The sequence below is a fragment of the Mustela nivalis genome (assembly GCF_964662115.1).
Source record: "Mustela nivalis genome assembly, chromosome: 4".
Taxonomy (NCBI): Eukaryota; Metazoa; Chordata; class Mammalia; order Carnivora; family Mustelidae; genus Mustela; species Mustela nivalis.
In genome coordinates, this window is record NC_139023.1 from 108,393,774 (window position 1) to 108,414,856 (window position 21,083).

The window sequence follows — 21,083 nt, forward strand, 5'->3', positions numbered from 1 at the left end:
CAAAATATCTTGTATAAAAATAAGATAAATTTATTAATATCTTTTGAAAGTTTATCTTCAAAAAGTTTATATGCCTTACTCCCCCCACTCCCCTATTCTTACTAGCTGTGTGAAGAGGGGCAAGTTATTCAACCTATTTCTTAGGTTTTTCATTTGTAATATGGGGTATAATAAGTTTTAAGGTCATAATGATTGAGAAGGAATGAAAATATACAAAGATTTTAACACCCTAGAATTTAAAATTTAGAAGCACAAGCTAAATTAAATAAAATTAATATTATAAAATTTAAAATCTGAATCAGGTAAAATGTTTCTAATGACTGGAATCTTGAAGTATTAAAATTATCTGTACAAGCCTCTGAAAATATATCTTACTAAGAAAATACACTAAGACTAAGTGAAGCCTGTAGTGAAGGACAATTAGAAAAGTGAATTTAAAAAACTGGCTTGAATATATTGAATTATTAAAAAGGCAGGCAAAATTTACTGAGCAAAATATAATTGAGGGAGAAAAGAGGCCCAAATAGATGAGCTGTATGTGGTAGGCAAAAACTAATCCCCCAAAGATGCCTAAATCCTGGAACCTGTGAATGTATTACTTTACATGTATAAGATCTTTGCAGATATAATTGTTCATTATTTTTAGATGAGGTGGTTATCTTGGATTATCTGGACAGTCCAGATGTGATTACAAGGGTCCTTATAAGAGGGATGCAGGAGAGTCAGAGAAGGCAATGTGATGACAGAAGCAGAGGTTAGAGAAATACGAGGCCATGAACAAACCTCTAAAAACTAGAAAAGGAAGCAAACAAAACTTTCTCTAGAATTTCCAGAAGCAGGACAACCCTGCCAGCACCTTGGATAGATATTTTGGTTCATACTTGTGTTAAACCACTGATTCGCGGAATATGAAGCAATCCTTGCTTATTTGTGCTACATATATATTTGGGAAAAAATTTGACAATTTTAGTTATATCTGTCTTTGGAAAGCAAAGACAGCAAAGCGAGTAATGTTTCTATGATTTAATATTGTGGCACACATGGACTTGAAAACTCGCAGTGGAATCAGCAGTAGATAGCACCAATCATATTGGCAGTATGGAAGAGTGTTATGTAAATTAAGAGATTCCACCTGAGTGGCATTCCATACTCTGCTTTGTTTATAGAAAAGAGTTGATAATCAACAGTATGCTTTCTGATTTTAAATTGGATTTGAAATAAATAGTGAAAAGTATGAATATATTCAAATTGCAGTCAGTGAATCTATGTATTTTAAATATGGATAAAGAAAAAATGAGTAATGGATACAACACACAATGGTGTGGTGGATCACACTAAAATTAAGAATATTGGTGAGGAGACAGATGATTATATAAATTGTTGAAATAAAATATAAATTTAATGCCAGTAAAGACCATTATAGTTTCATGTGGTCTTTTCAAGGAACATATCTTTGTACCTTGAGTGATCTGAACCCTTCACTTCCAAACCAAAATACTGTGCTTTTAAACATTGAGGATATTTTCTCCTGAATTTTAAAGCCAATGAAACTGCAATACAAATAGCTTGAGTTTGACATTTGGACTTTTTCCCAGCTCAATGTCTTTTTTAGTTTTTGGAGAAAGAATCTGATGATATATTATTTAACTAATATATAAAGCACATCCAAATGCTGCAACAGAGCATGAAGAAATAATTTCCAGAACTGAAAACAAGAGTGGATTAGAAATACATTTACTGTTGTCTTCCAAGTTGAAACATCTAACCTTCCAGCTTTTGGCTGTAAAATGTTAGAATTTATCATCTATTAGAGTGGTGAAAGTAGTCTGCAGTGAGCCGTCTCTCCATAATTTCTGGGCCATTTGTGTTTGATATGAATATCCAGACTTTCTGGCAGCCATTAAACACTTGGTGACATTTACAATGATCTATGATTGTGAATTTAAAATTTCTAATTTAGTAGAAGCTAGCATGAGAAATCAATGGCAAATGTAACCTAAATGATAAATTAAGCTATCCACCATTGAGTTCTATAATGTTGCCTTGGTAAAAGACTGCAAACAATATTATCCTTCTCATTGAAATAAAACATTTTATTTATTTAAAAATATTATGGTTAAAAAAAATATTATGGTTAGTTTTTTGTTATCAAGAAGACTAACAAACATATTTTTAAAAAATTACCCAAAATTGATGATCTTCATGTGCACTGATTACCCATTAAGCGGTATTAAACTTTATAAACAGGCAAAGAATCTCCTTCACCTTGGGTATTAAATGCCTTGTTTCAGTGCTCTGAGATAATCACAAGTATCCTCAATTTAGGGAATTAGAATTTCCCCATCATCATCTTGATCTTTATATCCCTATGAAATCTATATTGACATTCCACCACACAGAGTCAGAGAAAGTTCTTTTTTTTTTTTTTTTTTTAAATGTTTTTTTTTCTTTTTTCTTTTCTTTTCTTTTCTTTTTTTTTTTTTTTTTAAGATTTTATTTATTTATTTGACAGAGAGAAATCACAAGTAGGCAGAGAGGCAGGCAGAGAGAGAGAGAGGAGGAAGCAGGCTCCCTGCTGAGCAGAGAGCCTGATGCGGGGCTCGATCCCAGGACCCCGAGATCATGACCTGAGCCGAAGGCAGCGGCTTAACCACTGAGCCACCCAGGCGCCCCGAGAAAGTTCTTATCCTGGTACTTTCATTACTTGATGACTTGGTGTACAAACTTCTCTGTCAGGGGGTTTATAACTCTGTCGAACTGAGCTTACTTTCACACTTCATTTTGTGGTTGCCACCAACATCTATCCATACACTTAGAAAAGTGGAAGAATAGAAGAATGGAAACTCCAAATTTATTGTATTCACTATTTTGGGAATGTAACAGGAAGTTAGATAATCTTTCATAACAATGAGAATTGTGAAGATAAAACAGTCTCTTCATGGTGTTAGGCCATGCCTTTGATGTGATTCAGTGGTCTGATCACATGAAAGTAATCCAGCGAAAATAAGTATGAGTAATTGAGCCCTTTCCTATACAGCATTTCAGAGATAATATTTCAGATGTAGGCAATCTTAGTTTCAGAACCATCAGTGTGTGTGAAGATCGAGTCTCTGCTAATCACTTGTAATTATGAACATTATTATTTTATCCTGATACTGCCACAAGGCATGGAAAACTCCGGCTCAGTTATTAGAACTTTGATTTTGTGAGATTTCAAGTTATATGCAGGAATTCATATAAAGGGATATGTTCTTAATATATTTAGATTAAGATAGACTAAGCAGAGTGTGGAATCTAGCAGTCAGTAGGTTGAATTTAATCCACAAGTGGATTATGGCCAATTTGTAGTTATAAAAAATAGAATTAATTGCCAGCATTTGTAATGTGTAGCATTTCATATACAAATGAAGATTTTCAGCCTTTCTCAAATCAAATAAACAAACAGACAAACAAACAAAAAACAAAAAAGAGATCCCCAGCAACCAAAAATGAGAAACCAACATCCCATCCTAACAAAAATCAACTGGAACTAACTAAATTCTACCCCCAGGAGTGAGGGTGAATGATTTCCAGTGTACCATTTTCCATGGAACTCCAGCTCCAGTAGACATTTGAATTCTTCATCCATGTCAGTATAATATCAGTTAATCTTATGTGGGTCCTTTAGCTTCATTTAAGATTTATAACTTTTAACATTATTTTATCTGTATGTGTTCAGTTGTCTTTGTATTATTAAGTGTTACTGTTTCCTTTTCCTTTTAAAAGAGAATTTGCGTTTGCAAAGAACAGGAAGATACAAACATATTAAGTAACTATTCAGAAGTTCCTGTTGCATTGCACAGTAATAAATGTTAATGAACTCTGAACATTTACTTGGCACTAATTTACTGAAACAGATATTATAAATCTTGGCTGCTACTAGATAATCCACCATATAAGATACAGTAATTATGGGGAAACTATATAAACTACTTGTATATATTTTCTCTTGGTGAAAAATATTTGAAAACAAAACTCTTACATAATTCTTGATCATTGTGGTAAGATTTTTCAGGATAGTCACACTTAGTCCTATTTACTCTAGTTCAGAACTTGGCAGGGTAACTTCAGATTTACTGTATTTTGACTGAACTGCATTGCTAACACCAGTGTTGATATGAACTGTTATTTCAGCAGATATATTAAGGAATTTAAGTAGCTTTTCATCTGCCTTACTTCATTGCATATTGGAATGGTTGGGACTGCATAAAATAACCCTCTACTTCAGAGCAACAATATATAGTCAAACCTAGTGGCTTGAATTCTGCCTCTCCTGATATACTTGTTTAGATTTACATGGGAAAACTACTTTTATTTTCTATTTCTGTTACTGAATATATGGTAAGCTAACTAGTTTATGATTTATCCTACAAAGCATATCCTGTCACTTAATTTTCTTATTTTGGTGGTATATAATGGAATTGTTGTGTCTGAGACCCAATGACACTTGTAGTTCTCTTATTAACATGGAGTTACTTTTCAAATCTGTTTTGTTCACTTGGAGTTTTCCATGCTATGTTAATTTGATTGGGTTCTTTTTAAATTTAATTAGTTCTTTAAAATTAGTTCTTTATACAGGGTATTTGTTTCCTGAGATCAGAAAGAATGAATTACACTTTCTAAATGAACCAAAAGTTGTCTTGCAATTATGAAAATGAACATAAGAGACACATGTTCTTTTCTACACTCTCAAGTAAAAGATATATATTTCTTTGGCTGATCAGTCATTATGATGAGTCACTTAAAAATTTAACTAAATCCAGGGCATACTTATTTTTAATTTTAAATGAAAAGGCACTTTCCTTTTATTAAGAACACAGTGCTAAGTATAAACAAATAGCAAAAATAATGTTGATAGAAGCATGCTGAAAATATTTTAAGTTGCAAACTTTCCCCCCCTTTTTTTTTTTTTTTTTTAAGATTTCATCCATTTGAGAGACAGAGATCACAAGTAGGCAGAGAGGCAGGCAGAAAGAGGAGGAAGCAGGCTCCCCGCTGAGCAGAGAGCCCGATGTGGGGCTCGATCCCAGGACCCTGAGATCATGACGTGAGCTGAAGGCAGAGGCTGTAATCCACTGAGCCACCCAGGTGCCCTGCAAACTTTCCCTTTAAGTTGCTTATAAATTCTTCTCATTATGTTTATATTATATAAATTTGTTTCTCCTAATACATTATATTATATTATAAAGGATGCTGAGTATCATCTTTTTTTTTTTTTTTAGGAATTAGAATAGATATTAATTCAGCTCTGGAAAATAGAATAATCACCAGTCTTGCCAAAATATTCAGTCTAGATATTAGCTGAAGAATATGGTATATGACTGGAAAATTGTTAGAATAAAGTCTAGGTAGGACTAGAATGATTCATTAATTCATATAGGCCCTTAAAAAGATGAATGATATAAGAATATGATCAAATTAAAATAATATAATAAAATATATAAAGAATCACATAAATCTTGCATGATATTCTAAGACCTTTCTTTATATAATTTTTCTTTATATAATTTTCCCAGAAACCACATTTAGTTTCATGGCTTCAGGTACCACCTATTTGTACTGATCATTTTCAAATATACAGATTGCTTCCAGTATGTATTTATACCCTGAACTCTCTGAACTCCAGTCTTCTATGAATTACTGTCCATATGATATCTCTACCTTGACATTTTATAACAACTAAAGAACTAATATTTCAGAATTGAACTTGTCTTTCTGTCAGTCCTGCTCTAGCTTCTATTTTCTCTCTCAGACAAGTGCTTATATTCATTAGCCAGGATATTGTCACATGCACCCTTCTCTGGCAGAAGGTGGTGGAAAGGGAGATTGGAAATTGGGATGTGGTAGCAACCAGTAATATCTGTCTCATATGCTTTCAAACTCTGTTGCTTTTGGAAGTAATTTGTGGGACAGTTTTTTTTTTTTTTTGTCTTGAATTGAAGTAATACCTGACAAATAGTAGGTGCTTAGTAATTCTCAGTTGTTGTTTCTGTCATCTTTTGTTGCATAACCAATCACCCTAAAATGCAAAGTCTTAAAGCAACAATATAACAACAAAAAACCAATTTGTTATTTTTCATGATTGCAGTAAAAGTGGCACCTAGGGCTGGATTGACAAAGAAGACTCAGGGCCCCAAAGGACAATTCTTTTTTTTTTTTTTTTTTTAATTATTTATTTATTTTTTTAAATTTCTTTTCAGTGTTCCAGAATTCATTGTTTATGTACCACACCCAGGCTCCATGCAATACATTCCCTCCATAATACTCACCACCAGGCTCACACAACCTCTTACCCCCTGCACCTTGAAAACCCTTAGATTGTTTTTCAGAGTCCACAGTCTCTCATGGTTCATCTCCCCCTCCAATTTCCCCCAACTCCCTTCTCATCTCCATCTCCCCAAGACCTCCATGTTATTCCTTATGCTCCACAAATAAGCAAAACCATATGATAATTGACTCTCTCTGCTTGACTTATTTCACTCAGCATAATCTCCTCCAGTCCCATCCATGTTGATACAAAAGTTGGATATTCATCCTTTCTGATGGAGGCATCATACTCCATAGTATATATGGATCAAATCTTCCTTATCCATTCATCCATCGAAGGGCATCTTGGTTCTTTCCACAGTTCGGCAACTATGGCAATTGCTGCTATGAACATTGGGGTACAGATGGCTCTTCTTTTCACTACATCTGTATCTTTGGGGTAAATACCCAGTAGTGCAATTGCAGGGTCATAGGGAAGCTCTATTTTTAATTTCTTAAGGAATCTCTACACTGTTTTCCAAAGCGGCTCTATCAATGTGCATTCCCACCAACAGGTTTAAGAGGGTTCCCCTTTCTCTACATCCTCTCCGACAAATGTTGTTTACTGTCTTGTTAATTTTGGCCATTCTAACTGGTGTGAGGTGGTATCTCAATGTGGTTTTGATTTGAATCTCCCTAATGGCTAGTGATGATGAACATTTTTTCATGTGTCTATTGGCCATTTGTATGTCTTCATTGGAGAAGTGTCTGTTCATGTCTTCTGCCCATTTTTTGACATGATTATCTGTTTTGTGTGTGTTGAGTTTGAGGGGTTTTTTATAGATCCTGGGTATCAGCCCTTTCTCTGTAGGGTCATTTGTGAATATCTTCTCCCATTTCATGGGTTGCCTCTTTGTGTTGTTGACTGTTTCCTTTGCTGTGCAGAAACTTTTGATCTTGATGAAGTCCCCAAAGTTCATTTTTACTTTTGTTTCCTTTGCCTTTGGAGACATATCTTGGAAGAAGTTGCTGTGGCTGATGTCGAAGAGATTAGTGCCTATGTTCTCCTCTAGGATTTTGATACATTCCTTTCTCACATTTAGATCTTTTATCCATTTTGTGTTTATCTTTGTGTATGGTGTAAGAGAATGGTCTAGTTTCATTCTTCTATATATAGCTGTCCAAATTTCCTAGCACCATTTATTAAAGAGACTTATTTTTCCACTGTATATTTTTTCCTGCTATGTCATAGATTATTTGACCAGAGAGTTGAGGGTTCATATCTGGACTCTCTACTCTGTTCCACTGGTCTATGTGTCTGTTTTTTTTTGCCAGTACCATGCTGTCTTGGTGATCACAGCTTTGTAGTAAAGCTTGAAATCAGGCAACATGATACCCCCTATTGTTATTCTTTTTCAACATTTGCTTAGCTATTTGGGGTCTCTTCTGATTCCATACAAATTTTAGGATTATTTGCTCCAGCTCTTTGAAAAATGCTGGTGGAATTTTGATCGGAATGGCATTGAGAGTACAGATTGCTCTAGGCAGTATAGACATTTTAACAGTGTTTATTCTTCCGATCCATGAGCATGGAATGGTCTTTCATCTTTTTGTGTCTTCTTCAATTTCTTTCATGAGTGTTCTGTAGTTCCTCAAGTACAGATCAAAAAGGACAATTCCTAAAAGTAAGTTTATTGCAGAAAAACAACAATAACAACAACAAATAGCAACAACTTTAAAGAAAGATTATCCTTTATAGTTAAAGGCTACATGGGTTCCACAGAGATCAGGAGTGAGCTCTAATTGTATTCCTTCTCTAAGGCCACCCCAGTGCATTCGTTATACATTATGTCTTGATCAGAAAATTCAGACAAATGCATGAACAGCTCAGAATCGGGGAGCACAAATGGAGTCTTTTCCCACGGTTTCTTGTACTTTGCTGGCCACATAGGATATTTTGCTACATAACCAGTACTAACAGTAAAGCCCTGCAGGAGTCTCACCAAGACCAGGTGCAGATCATCCATGTCCTTGTTATCAGTGCACGATGCTAATAAGCTAATGCAAACAATTCTGAAATTCATGGGAGCGATAATTGCAAAGCAAGGTTATTAGTCAGTAGTTTCATACCTTGACCAGGGATCAGTGCCTGGTAGATACTTTAGTAAAATAACTTATACTAATTCTAGGCCTACTGGAATTAGTCTTCACAAGTACAATGATTCTCTGGTTTTGCTGGACTCAGTTGCCTAGTTTCTCTAATCCATATGATATCAGCTGGAATCACGAATATGACTGCATTCCAAAATATATAAAATAGGGCATGTTCCCATAATAGCTTAATACATTTTTTCAATAATTTTTGTCACAATATCTGCAATATTGACCTTTTGTAATACTTCTGGGGTAGGGGGAGGGAAGAGGAGTTTTGTAGTTACTCAGACCTTAGTTTAGTTTGTGCCCCTACTAGTTGTGTTTATTTTTTTATTATTATTTTTAAAGATTTATTATTTTTATTATTATTTTTAAAGATTTTATTTATTTATTTGACTGACAGAGATCACTAGTAGGCAGAGAAGCAGGCAGAGAGAGAGAGAGGAGGAAGCAGGCTCCCTGCTGAGCAGAGAGCCTGTTGCGGGGCTCGATCCTAGGATCCTGGAATCATGACCTGAGCCAAAGGCAGAGGCTTTAACCCACTGAGCCACCCAGGCGCCCCTACTAGTTGTGTTTAAAGCTAAGTTATTGAATCTCTGTGGATCTTATTTTCCCTATTGGGCAAACTTGAGTAATGTTGTCCATCTTACAGGATTTTTAAGGATTAAAGATAACATAGGAATATATCAAGTATAGCGCCTGCCACACAGTGGTGCTCGGTAAATATAGGGAATTAATGTTTCTTCATTTTATTTGTGAGAAGGATCAAAGATAGGATGAACAAAAAGCACTACCTAAGAAAGTATTGATTGCAGAAGTGAGAGCTTTATAGACTAAGAAAAACCTCTTAACTGCAAGAAAACCTTTCTGTGATACCTAGATGTATGCTAGTAAAAGACCTAAGTACCTCTGTATCCCCCCATGCACCCTTTGTGCAATGTCTTAGTATTATAGCATGGATATATATGGATAAACTTTAGAATGAGGCCACTTTCAAAATTATACTGGCAGAACAAGCAACAATTAAATTAGATGTGAAACTAAAGTGTATAGAAGAAAATGAAAATCTCAAAATCTTAATGTTAGACTTCTCTGTAGATTTTATTACACCAAACCTTGTTTGATAACCATTGTAATTTTGTCAGTTTTGGTATTTTTTGTTTTGAGTTCTATATTGGAATATTAAGTTTAAGTCCATGGCATAGTTTCAGGTACAATATGCATACTCTTATGTTCTGTGCAAATATGAGAGATCTTGCAAAAACTATCATCTGTATTTCAAAGAGAGATGCAGAAATGCCACAAGTTATAGGTGGTATTCATCAGTCTATCTTTATAGTCCCATCTATTCAGTTAGTGTTATTGAACTATTATTTGTCAGAAGTATAAAGCTGACTTTTTCCTTCTCAAAATTACCATCAGCATAACTCTTAGACTTGGTGGGTATCATTGTTATATTTTCTGCTATATTTCTATCTTCATGAAATACTTTATATTTTTTAGTTTTGTTGAATGGGATAGATGGACTTCTGTTGAACAAGGTAGATTGAATCCATGCTTATATCTTGGGTTCCTCCCTTCTTAGTTTGCTAGGAATGTCACAACTGAGTGCCATAGCCTGAGAGGCATAAACAGAAGAAATTTATTTTCTCACTGTTCTGGAATCTAGAAGTCTGGGATCAAGGTGTTGGCAGTGATTTCTTCTGAGACCTCTGTCCTTGACTTATAAATGGCTGTCTTCATTTTGTGTCTTCACATGGCCTTTCCTCTGTGTGCACCCATGTCTATGTTCAAAATTCCTTCTCTTAGGAAGACACCAGGCATACAGAATTACGGACCACCCTAAAAACCTCATTTTACCTTAATTATATCTTTAAAAACCTTATCTTCAAATACAGTTATATTCTGAAGTACTGGGGGTTAAGACTTCAGAATATGAATTTGGGAGAGTTACACTTAGGACCATAACACTCCCAAAGCCCCACCAAACTAGTAAGTAAAAGGATAAAGAAGGTGCAATACTCCAAACACAAAATGAATGGGAGAGGAGATGATCATAGATAAAAGATAAAAGATGTCTTCAGTTTTCAAATATGGAAAACTGATGGGTAAATGTGAAATAGTAGAATAGAGAAAGCTGCTATGTAACTACCTTTAGAGAAGGATGCCAACAAGAAAGCTAGTCACCTTACAGTACCTTTAAAAAGCCCAAGAATATCAATGACTTTGGAGGTGGTAGGTGGGACTGAAAACAGCAGGGTTGGTGATAATCCGGATAGGAAGCACAATCTCTTATAGCTAGGTGACTTCCTCATCGCCACTCCTGGAGAAGATGTGAGGTCTGTTGGTGGAGAAATCAAATGAGATAGTCTCTGGACTTAGGAACACTGATATAAGAGAGGAAAGGGATGAGACAATGTAACAAAAATGGAGGGTATTCCTAGACTCCAGATAAAAAGAGCTCCTTGGATAAATGGCTAATTCCAGGTCTGGGGCAGAAATTATATCTGAAGAATCTGAAGCACTTTGTCATACCAGAAATCAAGGGAACCATGAAAGACTACTGGGATTATGTAAAAAAGACTTAAGTTCCCACTAGCTGAAGATGGGATGATTTCAGTATCAAAGAGCAATACAAGTGTATTTAATCAATGAGTTTAAAATTAGAATTTTGAAAGACCTGTTGATTGGTATTGGAATATGCAAGAATCTGCTTGGTAGATTCTTTGCACATATTTTGAAACTGATAAATAAAAGGAATAAAAAACCCCAAGCATTTATCTTCCTTTTCCTATATGAACTATACCTTAGGGTAACTAAATAATTATTGAGAGAAGTCTCTCTTTATAGAAGCATTTCAATTATAGAACTATTTCAGGCAATAAAGAGGAATTATAGAATTATGTAATCATTTTGGAACCCCTACTAAGTTGCTGCACCTAGTCAGAAATCATTTATGGCTGCTAATGGTGCAGAATTGAAAGAACCAGCTGTTAAAAGTGCCTCCTGATGGAAGTATACAGCACCATCTATGAAGTAATCTTGAAAAAAATTGAATTAGAATCTGATCAAGCCCTTATATAAACTGCTGGCTTACCGAAGTATGAGGGATAGGAGACACATAGATATTTAGTCAAGAAAATACAAGATGTGAAAATGATTAAAAATTGTATAAAACTTAGCTTTTTCATCAAATAAAGTGAAATTAAAAAAATAAAGTGGTGGAGAAGAAAACTACAGATTATAAGAGTCTTGATTCCTGCTAAGTATGGGCTTTAATTGGGTTCTGATTCAGATAAACATATAAAAAATATATACATATATTTATTGTACACATAAATTTATGAGGTAGTCACAGAAATTGGAACTGAATAAGTAAGGAATCAAATCATTGTTGATTTTTAAGATAATAAAAAATGGTTTTTTGTTTATGTTAAAGAGTCTCTTATTTTTCAGAAATATATGCTGCTTGAGGTATGTATTGATAAAATTATGATATTTTGGATTTGCTTCTACATTATTGGAGTGAGGATTGGGGAAGTTGGGAGGATTAGGAAACAAATTTGGACATGAGTTGAGAATTATTGGCCCTGGGTAATGGGTATAAGGAAATTCCTTAACCTATTCTCTCTCTATTTTTTGCATGCTTTTAATTTTTCATAATTAAAAGTAAGACAAGAAAAAAATCAGGGTGTAAGTGAAAGTTTATATATAGAAGAGAGTTCCAGGTACCTTTCCCACTCTCCTAACTTGTCATCCAGACTTGAGAAAAAACTGATGTTTTGGGGCCCACTAATGCAAAGGCTGAGTTATGATTCCATCACAGCTTAATGAAGTCCAATACGTTTTAAGTCGAATCTATCAATATGTGGGGTTTTTCAACCAACTCCTTTAGTGGATCACTCTTAAATCTGAATGGGGAGCAAGAGATCACCAGACATTTGAGGAATCCTCCAATGTGAAACACAGAGAAAGACAAACAAAACACCCCTAATCAATAAAACTTTAAGAAAAAAGACAATAAAGAGAACAGAATTATCAATAAAATTATAATTAATATCCTTGGAAAGAAAGAACATAATACAAGTGTGAATAAAGATTTAGAGAATTGGAAAATTAAAAATATGATTGCAGAAGTTAAAATTATAGAATGTGAGCTGAAAGAAATACCTGGTAACCTGGTCTCACTGTGGTCCTTATTTACGTGAAGGGGACTCAGAAACTCTAGGAAACAATGGTGGTTACAGGACCTTTGGAGTGATTGCATCTGGATGAGGCCTTGCAATGTGATTTTTAAAACGATTTATGTCTCCATCCCGACTGCACATTAGAATCAACCAAAAAGCATTAGATTAAACCACAACAACAACAAGACACCTGGGTCTCATTTCCATTGGCTTTAATTTGAATAGGCTGGAATGAGTCATTATTATTTTTGTAAGTTCTTCAGATGATTATCATGTGTAGCCTGGGTTTAGAACAACTAAAGTGTCAGTTTCTCAAAAGCAGACCCCATGTTTATTACTATATACCAGTTCTTTGCACATAGTAAACTTTTAATATTTTTAATGAAAAAAAGAAAATCATCATTGATGTTGACTCCAAGGTAGAGGAGTGAAGGTAAAACTGTGTGGCTTCTCCTAGTTCCCCTAACCCCTGTAATGCCATACCCCGGTTTTTATTTGAAGCAAGTGGCCCATTTTTATTAGGTTACACATGAAAAAGATAAACAGCCTTCCCCAGTAATCTTTAACCTCTGTTCCCAGTGCAGAGGCCTTCTTCTTTGGGATGTATGCATGTGTTTAGCAGAAGATGCTGTAATAGTGACCTCTTTTGGACTGAGCTGTTGTTCTTTGTTATGCATGAGGATCATCTGTGAAGCTTGTTATAAGTGTAGATTCCTCTACCCAACAAGATTCTGATCCACTAGATCTCAAATGAGACACTGTGGGGGAAGGGGCTGTGTATTTAATAGGTTGATACTAATGTAGGTGGTCTGTTGATAACAATTTGAAAAAGCAGGATAAACGTTATAGCATTTTCAGCCTGTACCTAGGGTTTGGTCTTCTCAAAGTCTTCCTACTTTATAATGTTATAAATGGAGACTTGTCATGAGTGGTCATTATCTTCTATTTTTAAAAAATATTTTAACTGGCTATTAAATCCTAAGCTTAACTTTTTAGAAGCAAAAGACTAATTGTACTGATATATCTTATTTTAGTGAAAAAACTTCAGTAACATTAGAAACTTTTTGAAAAAATGGTAAAAAAAGAAAAATAAGTACTCATTGAAGAGGTCAAGGTTTCATTTCTTCTTTAATGCAAAATATTTCCCAAGACTAGATTCACTTATCTAATTATTCGCAGTCTTTTCCTTGTGATCTATAGTAATGGCCACTTATACTACTGTTTATAACAGTAGAAAGTTATCCCGGTTTGTCAGTAGCTGAATATTTTTTACTAAGCCTGTCTATATGGGGAAGATGGATAAAGCATGTCTGTAAAGTTCAAGAAAATAGATTAATATTATGTATTTGAAGTTATGGTTTCTATATTTCTGTGTTTGATTCATATCTCATAGGTTTTTATAAACAGGGAGTTCTGTAGACATTTCTTTAATTCTAAATGTAACTCACTGTAAGTTCATAGATTTAGAAACAATCTTACATGCCATAGCCAAAGGGCATCTATTCCACCAGGCACAAAATAATGGCATAGATTTGTTCATCTGAGACAAGTTAACACAGACCTTTGCATAACTTTTTAGAATCAAATCTATTAATATGAAAACTTACATATGAAAATTTCTCCTAAACAGAAATTTCCCAAGTATTATTATTATTAAATATAAATTAAATATGTGGGCTTTAAGGTATTTTACCATTATTCAAAGTGGTTAATGTTCTAATTTGGAGCTGCATTATTTCCCAGAGAAACATATCTCCAAATCCATTAGATGATCAGTGAAAATCTAGGATTCAATGCATGCATTCATGCACTCATCCATTTTTTTTGGCAAATATTTACTGAGCACCTACTATGCTCCACATACTCCTCTGTACTCTAAAGAAACAGTAGCAAGCAAAACAAATAATAACTGTCCTGTTGGGCCTTACAACATAGCAGAAAATTGTAATTTGGATAGTAAAAAATGATAAGGTTAAAAAATAGGTGGGAACGAGGGTGGGAAGTTTTTGGAGGATGCAGTTAAATTTTAGATTGGGTGGCCTGGAAGTGACTCATTAAGAAGGTAACATTGAGTAGTGATATGACTGAAAAGAAGGAGTGAGCTATGGAGCTATTTAGGAGAACATCTCAGACAAAGAGTGCAAAAGTCCTCAGGTTGATATATGCCTGATCTTTGTGATAAACAGAGTGAGTGGAAATCTGAGAGTAATAGGAGATTAGTTAGAGTGGTGATAGTGTGTCTGGGGTGAAATTCATATCATATTAAGGACCTTGAATTTTGTTCAGAGTGAGATTACGAGGCATTGGATGGATTTGAGAAGGCAAGTGGTGCAGTCTAACCAGATCCAGCACTAGCTGCCATGTTGAAAGTGGACTGAAGGAGGGCAAGGCCACGTCGAAGTGGGGTGCAATCAGAAAGATCCTGGTGAAAGATGGAGGCTTGGATCATGGTGTCTGTGAAGGTGGAGAGAAAATGTTGGCTTTGGACATATAATAATGATAGAGATGACAGGATTTGCTGAGGGAATTTTATTATATATCCAAGTACGTATTTCATAAATTCAGAAATAATTCTTTTAACTATAGAAAAGTAGAGGAGGTATATATCAAACAGAAGATTGGAAACCTTTTTATACTGTGAAAGGAACTCTGTCAAGGTAATTAAAGTATTTGATGATTAATATATAACACTTTCTGTTATATTTTAAAATAGCACTTCTTGTATATGTTTGATAAATATATATGTGTTTAAATTCTTGATACATATTTATACATATAAAGTTAGGTATGTTTAATTAAGATAATAAAAAAGTCAACCTCGGAATTTACTGAATTAATTTTTATCTCTTGTAAAGCATCTGGTTAAAACTTAATGTCTTACTTTTTTTCCATTTTTTTACATTTGTGTTTGAAATAAAATATATCCTGAAGCTTCTTTGTTGGAAAAGAAGTAGCCTATTGGTTAAGAGAAATTTGAAAAGACAGTGAAATATTTTCTTAGAGAAGATTTGGTTGTATATATTTAAATAGAAAAAATATAGGAGCCACTTTTATTCATTGTAATGTTTAATTATGTGAATAGACCATCTTGTCTGTGCTCTATCAGTAGAGGGCAGCAAAGTTTCAAGCAGTGTGTTTTTCAGGTTCCTAGGGAGCTTTGCTAAGAGAAGTTTTTTCATTGTTTCTCTTAAGAAGTTTGTTCTGGCTTTCCTTTTAATGAAGTACTTTGGTAGTATCACATAGGAATTTGCTTAAAAACCCTGTAGCTTTGGTTCACATATTTAGCGAACTGTTCCCTTAGGTACTATAGATGCTTTCTTAATGAGAACATGTATTTTTTCTTTCTGTAATTTAGGGAGTACCAGGGCCTGGAAAATATGACATTAAAAGTCAATTTCAGAAGGCCGAAAGTATGATACCAAGTGTAAATGATGCATCACCTGCTTTTCTTTCTCAATCCCAGGTAATGTTCTATAGTCATTTTCATACATAGAACATAATAGATACAATGTGAAGCCAGCAAGCAACAAATCTGATAGTGTTTAGGGAGATCATAAAAAGAAAAGTGATATTTAAGCAAATTGGAAACAGACATGGATAGGGCAAATCATACTGCCAGAATTATATGGGTAAAATGAAATGAAATAAGATTATAATATTAATAGTAACATGCAAAGGTGAATATTTGAATTGAAACCATCTATTAAACATTTTAAATTTGTATATGTGAACGTTCAGTTTAGCTTATAAGAGATTTAGTCTGAGTTTTAAAATGTACTCTGCCAGTGAATAAGTAGAGTATTAACATGTAATCTTTAAAGACATTCATATTTTTCAGAGAAGGTTCTGAAGGCTTTCTGTGGAGGGTGGGGATAGAACATATCTACAAATCTACAACTGCAACTAGGGTCTTTATTTGTGATACAAGAGTATATTTCACAGTAATTGTATCACATTTTCCAGGGTATATACCAAGGCAACTTGAAGGTATCTAAGATATTTCCATGGCAATTTAATACCAGCAAACTTTTATAATGTGGCAGCCTCTAGATCAAGGTAGTTGCAGTATTTATTCAACTGTACTACATTCAGCTCTGATTATTTTAATTTATCTTAGGTTATTAGTTTAATTTATCTTAGGTATTAGGTTATTTAATTTATTTTAGGTTATCAGGAAGGTTATAAACTTTCACATGCCTAGAAGTTACTGTAGTTTCATTGTGCTTAAGAGGCACCTCCTTGGAGATAAGGAGATGAATTGCAGGTATATTTTTGGAGACATAATTAACATGACTTTTTAATGGGTTAGACATTGTGCTGAGGGACTGGGAAGAATCAAGAATGAATACCAGGTGTCTGCCTTGAGCGACTTGATAGTATTTAAGGTACTTTATAAAACAGATGTGTGAGAATAGAATATTTTGAGTGTGTGTGTATGTGTATCCTTGATTTTTAAAAAAATATCACTTTCATAACTAGAGCCCTCAGTTCTTAAGCTGTTTCTATTCCTCTAATATATAGACCTTATTTGATATCATTTGGCATCAGTTACAAAATTTTGAATATATTTTCAGAAATCGAAAATATGATATAAACTTTAAGGGGATGATGAAGAAAACATAATTTTTGGTTTCTAGAATAGAATAGAATTTTCTATTTCTAGAAATAGACATTTTTCTAAATATTTATTTTAGTTAAGGAGTTCCTTTGTTTTTTATCTAAATGCATTGAATTTCTTAGATCTTCAACTATTAGTTTTTAAAACATAAGATTTCTTTTATAACAATGGTGCTTAGTCTTGCTGTGTATTAAAAACACCTGGGAAATTTTAACACTTTTTTTTGGAATTGAAATTTTTTAAATTAATAGATAATGTATTATTAGTCCCAGGGGTACAGGTCTGTGAATCATCAGGCTTACACACTTCATAGCACTCACCATAGCACATACCCTCCCCAATGTCCATAACCCAACCATCCTCTCCATACCCACTCCCTGGCAACCCTCAGTTTGTTTTGTGAGATTAAGAGTCTCTTACAGTTTGTCTCCCTCCCAATCCCATCTTGTTTCTTTTTTCCTTCCCTACCCCCAAACCCCCCATGTTGCCTCTCAAATTCCTCATATCAGGGAGTTAATATGATAATTGTCTTTCTCTGATTGACTTATTTCGCTCAGCGTAATACCCTCTAGTTCCATCCACGTCGTTGCAAATGGCAAGATTTCATTTCTTTTGATGGCTGCATAGTATTTCATTGTGTGTGTGTGTAAATATATACATACACACACACACATACATACCACGTCTGCTTTATCCATTCATCTGTTGATGGACATCTAGGTTCTTTCCATAGTTTGTTTGGCTATTGTGGACATTGCTGCTATATAAACATTAGGGTGCACGTGCCCCTTCAGATCACTACATTTGTATCTTTAGGGTTAATACCCAGTAGTGCAATTGCGGGGTCATAGGGTAGCTCTACTTTCAACTTTTTGAGGAGCCCCCATGTTTTTCAGAGTGGCTGCACCAGCTTGCATTCCCACCAACAATGTAAGAGGATTCCCCTTTCTCCACATACTCGCCAGCATCTGTCGTTTCCTGACTTGTTAATTTTAGCCATTCTGACTGGTGTGAGGTGGTATCTCATTGTGGTTTTGATTTGTATTTCCTTGATGCCAAGTGATGTGGAGCACTTTTTCATGTGTGTGTTGGCTATCTGGATGTCATGTTTGCAGAAATGTTTGTTCATGGCCTCTGCCCATTTCTTGATTGGATTATTTGTTGTTTGGGTGTTGAGTTTGCTATGCTCTTTATAGATTTTGGATACTAGCCCTTTATCTGATATGTTATTTGCAAATATCTTCTCCTATTCTGTCAGTTGTCTTTTGGTTTTGTTGACTGTTTCCTTTGCTATGCAAAAGCTTTTGATCTTGATGAAGTCATTTTTGCCCTTGCTTCCCTTGCCGTTGGTGATGTTCCTAGGAAGATGTTACTGTGGCTGAGGTCAAAGAGGTTGCTGCCTGTGTTCTCCTCAAGGATTTTGATGGATTCCTTTCTCACATTGAGGTCCTTCATCCATTTTGAGTCTATTTTCATGTGTGGTATAAGGAAATGTCCCATTTTCCTGCATGTGGCTGTCCAATTTTCCCAGAACCATTTGTTGAAGAGACTTTTTTCCATTAGACATTCTTTCCTGCTTTGTCGAAGATTAGTTGACCACAGAGTTGAGGGTCTATTTCCGGGCTCTCTCTTCTGTTCCATTGATCTATATGTCTGTCTTTGTGCCAGTACCATACTTTTTTGATGATGACAGCTTTTTTTTTCTTTTTAAATTTTTTTTTTTAAATTTATTTGACAGACAGAGATCACAGGTAGGCAGAGAGGCAGGCAGAGAGAGAGGAAGGAAAGCAGGTTCACTGCTGAGCAGAGAGCCCGATGCGGGGCTCAATCCCAGGACTCTGGGATCATGGCCTGAGCCGAAAGCAGAGGCTTTAACCCACTGAGCCACCCAGGCGCCCTGATGATGACAGCTTTGTAATAGAGCTTGAAGTCTGGAATTCTGATGCCACCAACTTTGGCTTTCTTTTTCAACATTTCTCTGGCTATTCAAAGTCTTTTTGAGTTCCATATAAATTTCAGGATTATTTGTTCCATTTCTTTGAAAAAAATGGGTGGGATTTTGATTGGGATTGCATTAAATCTGTAGATTGCTTTAGGTAGCATAGATATTGTACAACATTTGTTCTTCCAATCCATGAGCATGGAACGTTTTTCCATTTCTTTGTGTCTTTCTCAATTTCTTTCATGAATACTTTATAGTTTTCTGAGTATAGATTCTTTGCCTCTTTGGTTACATTTATTCCTAGGTATCTTATGGTTTTGGGTGCAACTGTAAATGAGATTGACTCCTTAATTTATCTTTCTTTTGTCTTGTTGTTGGTATAAAGAAATGCAACTGATTTCTGTGCATTGATTTTATATCCCGACACTTTACTGAATTCCTGTACAAGTTCTAGCAGATTTGGAGTGGAGTCTTTTGGTTTTCCACATAAAGTATCATATCATCTGCAAGGAGTGATAGTTTGACTTCTTCTTTGCCAAAATGGATGCCTTTAATTTCTTTTTGTTGTCTGATTGCTGAGGCTAGGACTTCTAGTACTATGTGGAATAGCAATGGTGATAATGGACATCCCTGCCATGTTCCTGATCTTAATGGAAAAGCTCTCAGTTTCTCTCCATTGAGAATGATATTCACTGTGGGGTTTTCATAGATGGCTTTGATGATATTGAGGTATGTACCCTCTATCTCTATATATTGAAGAGTTTTGATCAAGAAATGATGCTGTACTTTGTCAAATGCTTTTTCAGCATCTGTTGAGAGTATCATATGGTTCTTCTCCTTTCTTTTATTAGTGTATTGTATCACATTGATTGATTTGCAGATGTTGAACCAAACTTGCAGCCCTGGAATAAATCCCACTTGGTCGTGGTGGATAATCCTTTTAATGTACTGGTGAATCCCATTGGCTAGTATTTTGGTGAGAATTTTCGCATCTGTGTTCGTCAAGGATATTGGTCTGTAATTCTCTTTTTTGATGGGATCCCTGTCTGGTTTTGAGATCAAGGTGATGCTGGCCTCATAAAATGAGTTTGGAAGTTTTCCTTCCATTTCTATTTTTTGGCACAGTTTCAGGAAAATAAGAATTAATTCTTCTTTAAATGGGCTCTTGTTTGTTTGGAGATTTTTGATGACTGTTTCACTTTCCTTGCTGGTTATAGGTCTATTCAGGTTTTCTATTTCTTCCTGGTTCAGTTGTGGTAGTTTATATGTCTCTAGGAATACATCCATTTCTTCCAGATTATCAAATTTGCTAGTGTATAGTTGCTCCTAATATGTGCTTATAATTGCTTGTATTTCTTTGGTGTTGGTTGTGATCTCTCCTCTTTCATTCATGATTTTATTTATTTGGGTCCTTTCTCTTTTCTTTTTGATAAGTCTAGCCAGGGGTTTATCAATCTTATTCTTTCAAAGAACCAGCTCCTAGTTTCATTGATTTGTTCTACTGTTTTTTTTGATTTCTATTTCATTGATTTCTGCTCTGATATTTATTATTTCTCTTCTCCTGATGGGTTTAGGCTTTCTTTGCTGTTCTTTGTCCAGCTCCTTTAGATGTAGGGTTAAATTGTGTATTTGAGACCTTTCTTGTTTCTTGAGAAAGACTTATATCGCTACATATTTTCCTCTCAGGACTGCCTTTGCTGTGTCCCACAGATTCGAACAGTTGTATTTTCATTATCATTTATTTCCACGATTTTTTTCAGTTCTTCTTTAATTTCCTGGTTAACCCATTCATTCTTTAGTAGGATGCTCTTTAGCCTCCATGTATTTGGTTTCTTTCCAACTTTCCTCTTGTGATTGAGTTCTAGCTTCAGAGCATTGTAGTCTGATAATATGCAGG

At 34.8% G+C, this 21,083-nt stretch overlaps 1 protein-coding gene across 2 annotated transcripts in view; it reads left to right on the forward strand.

Moving 5' to 3' along the window:
• The window catches only part of STPG2 (sperm tail PG-rich repeat containing 2), a 591,266-nt gene that overhangs the window by 125,605 nt on the left and 444,578 nt on the right, over positions 1–21,083 (forward strand). For both annotated transcript variants that reach the window (XM_082729100.1, XM_082729101.1), the window contains exon 8: positions 15,982–16,089. In XM_082729100.1, the coding sequence (XP_082585226.1) occupies positions 15,982–16,089 (108 nt within the window). The remainder of the gene's footprint in view (positions 1–15,981; positions 16,090–21,083) is intronic.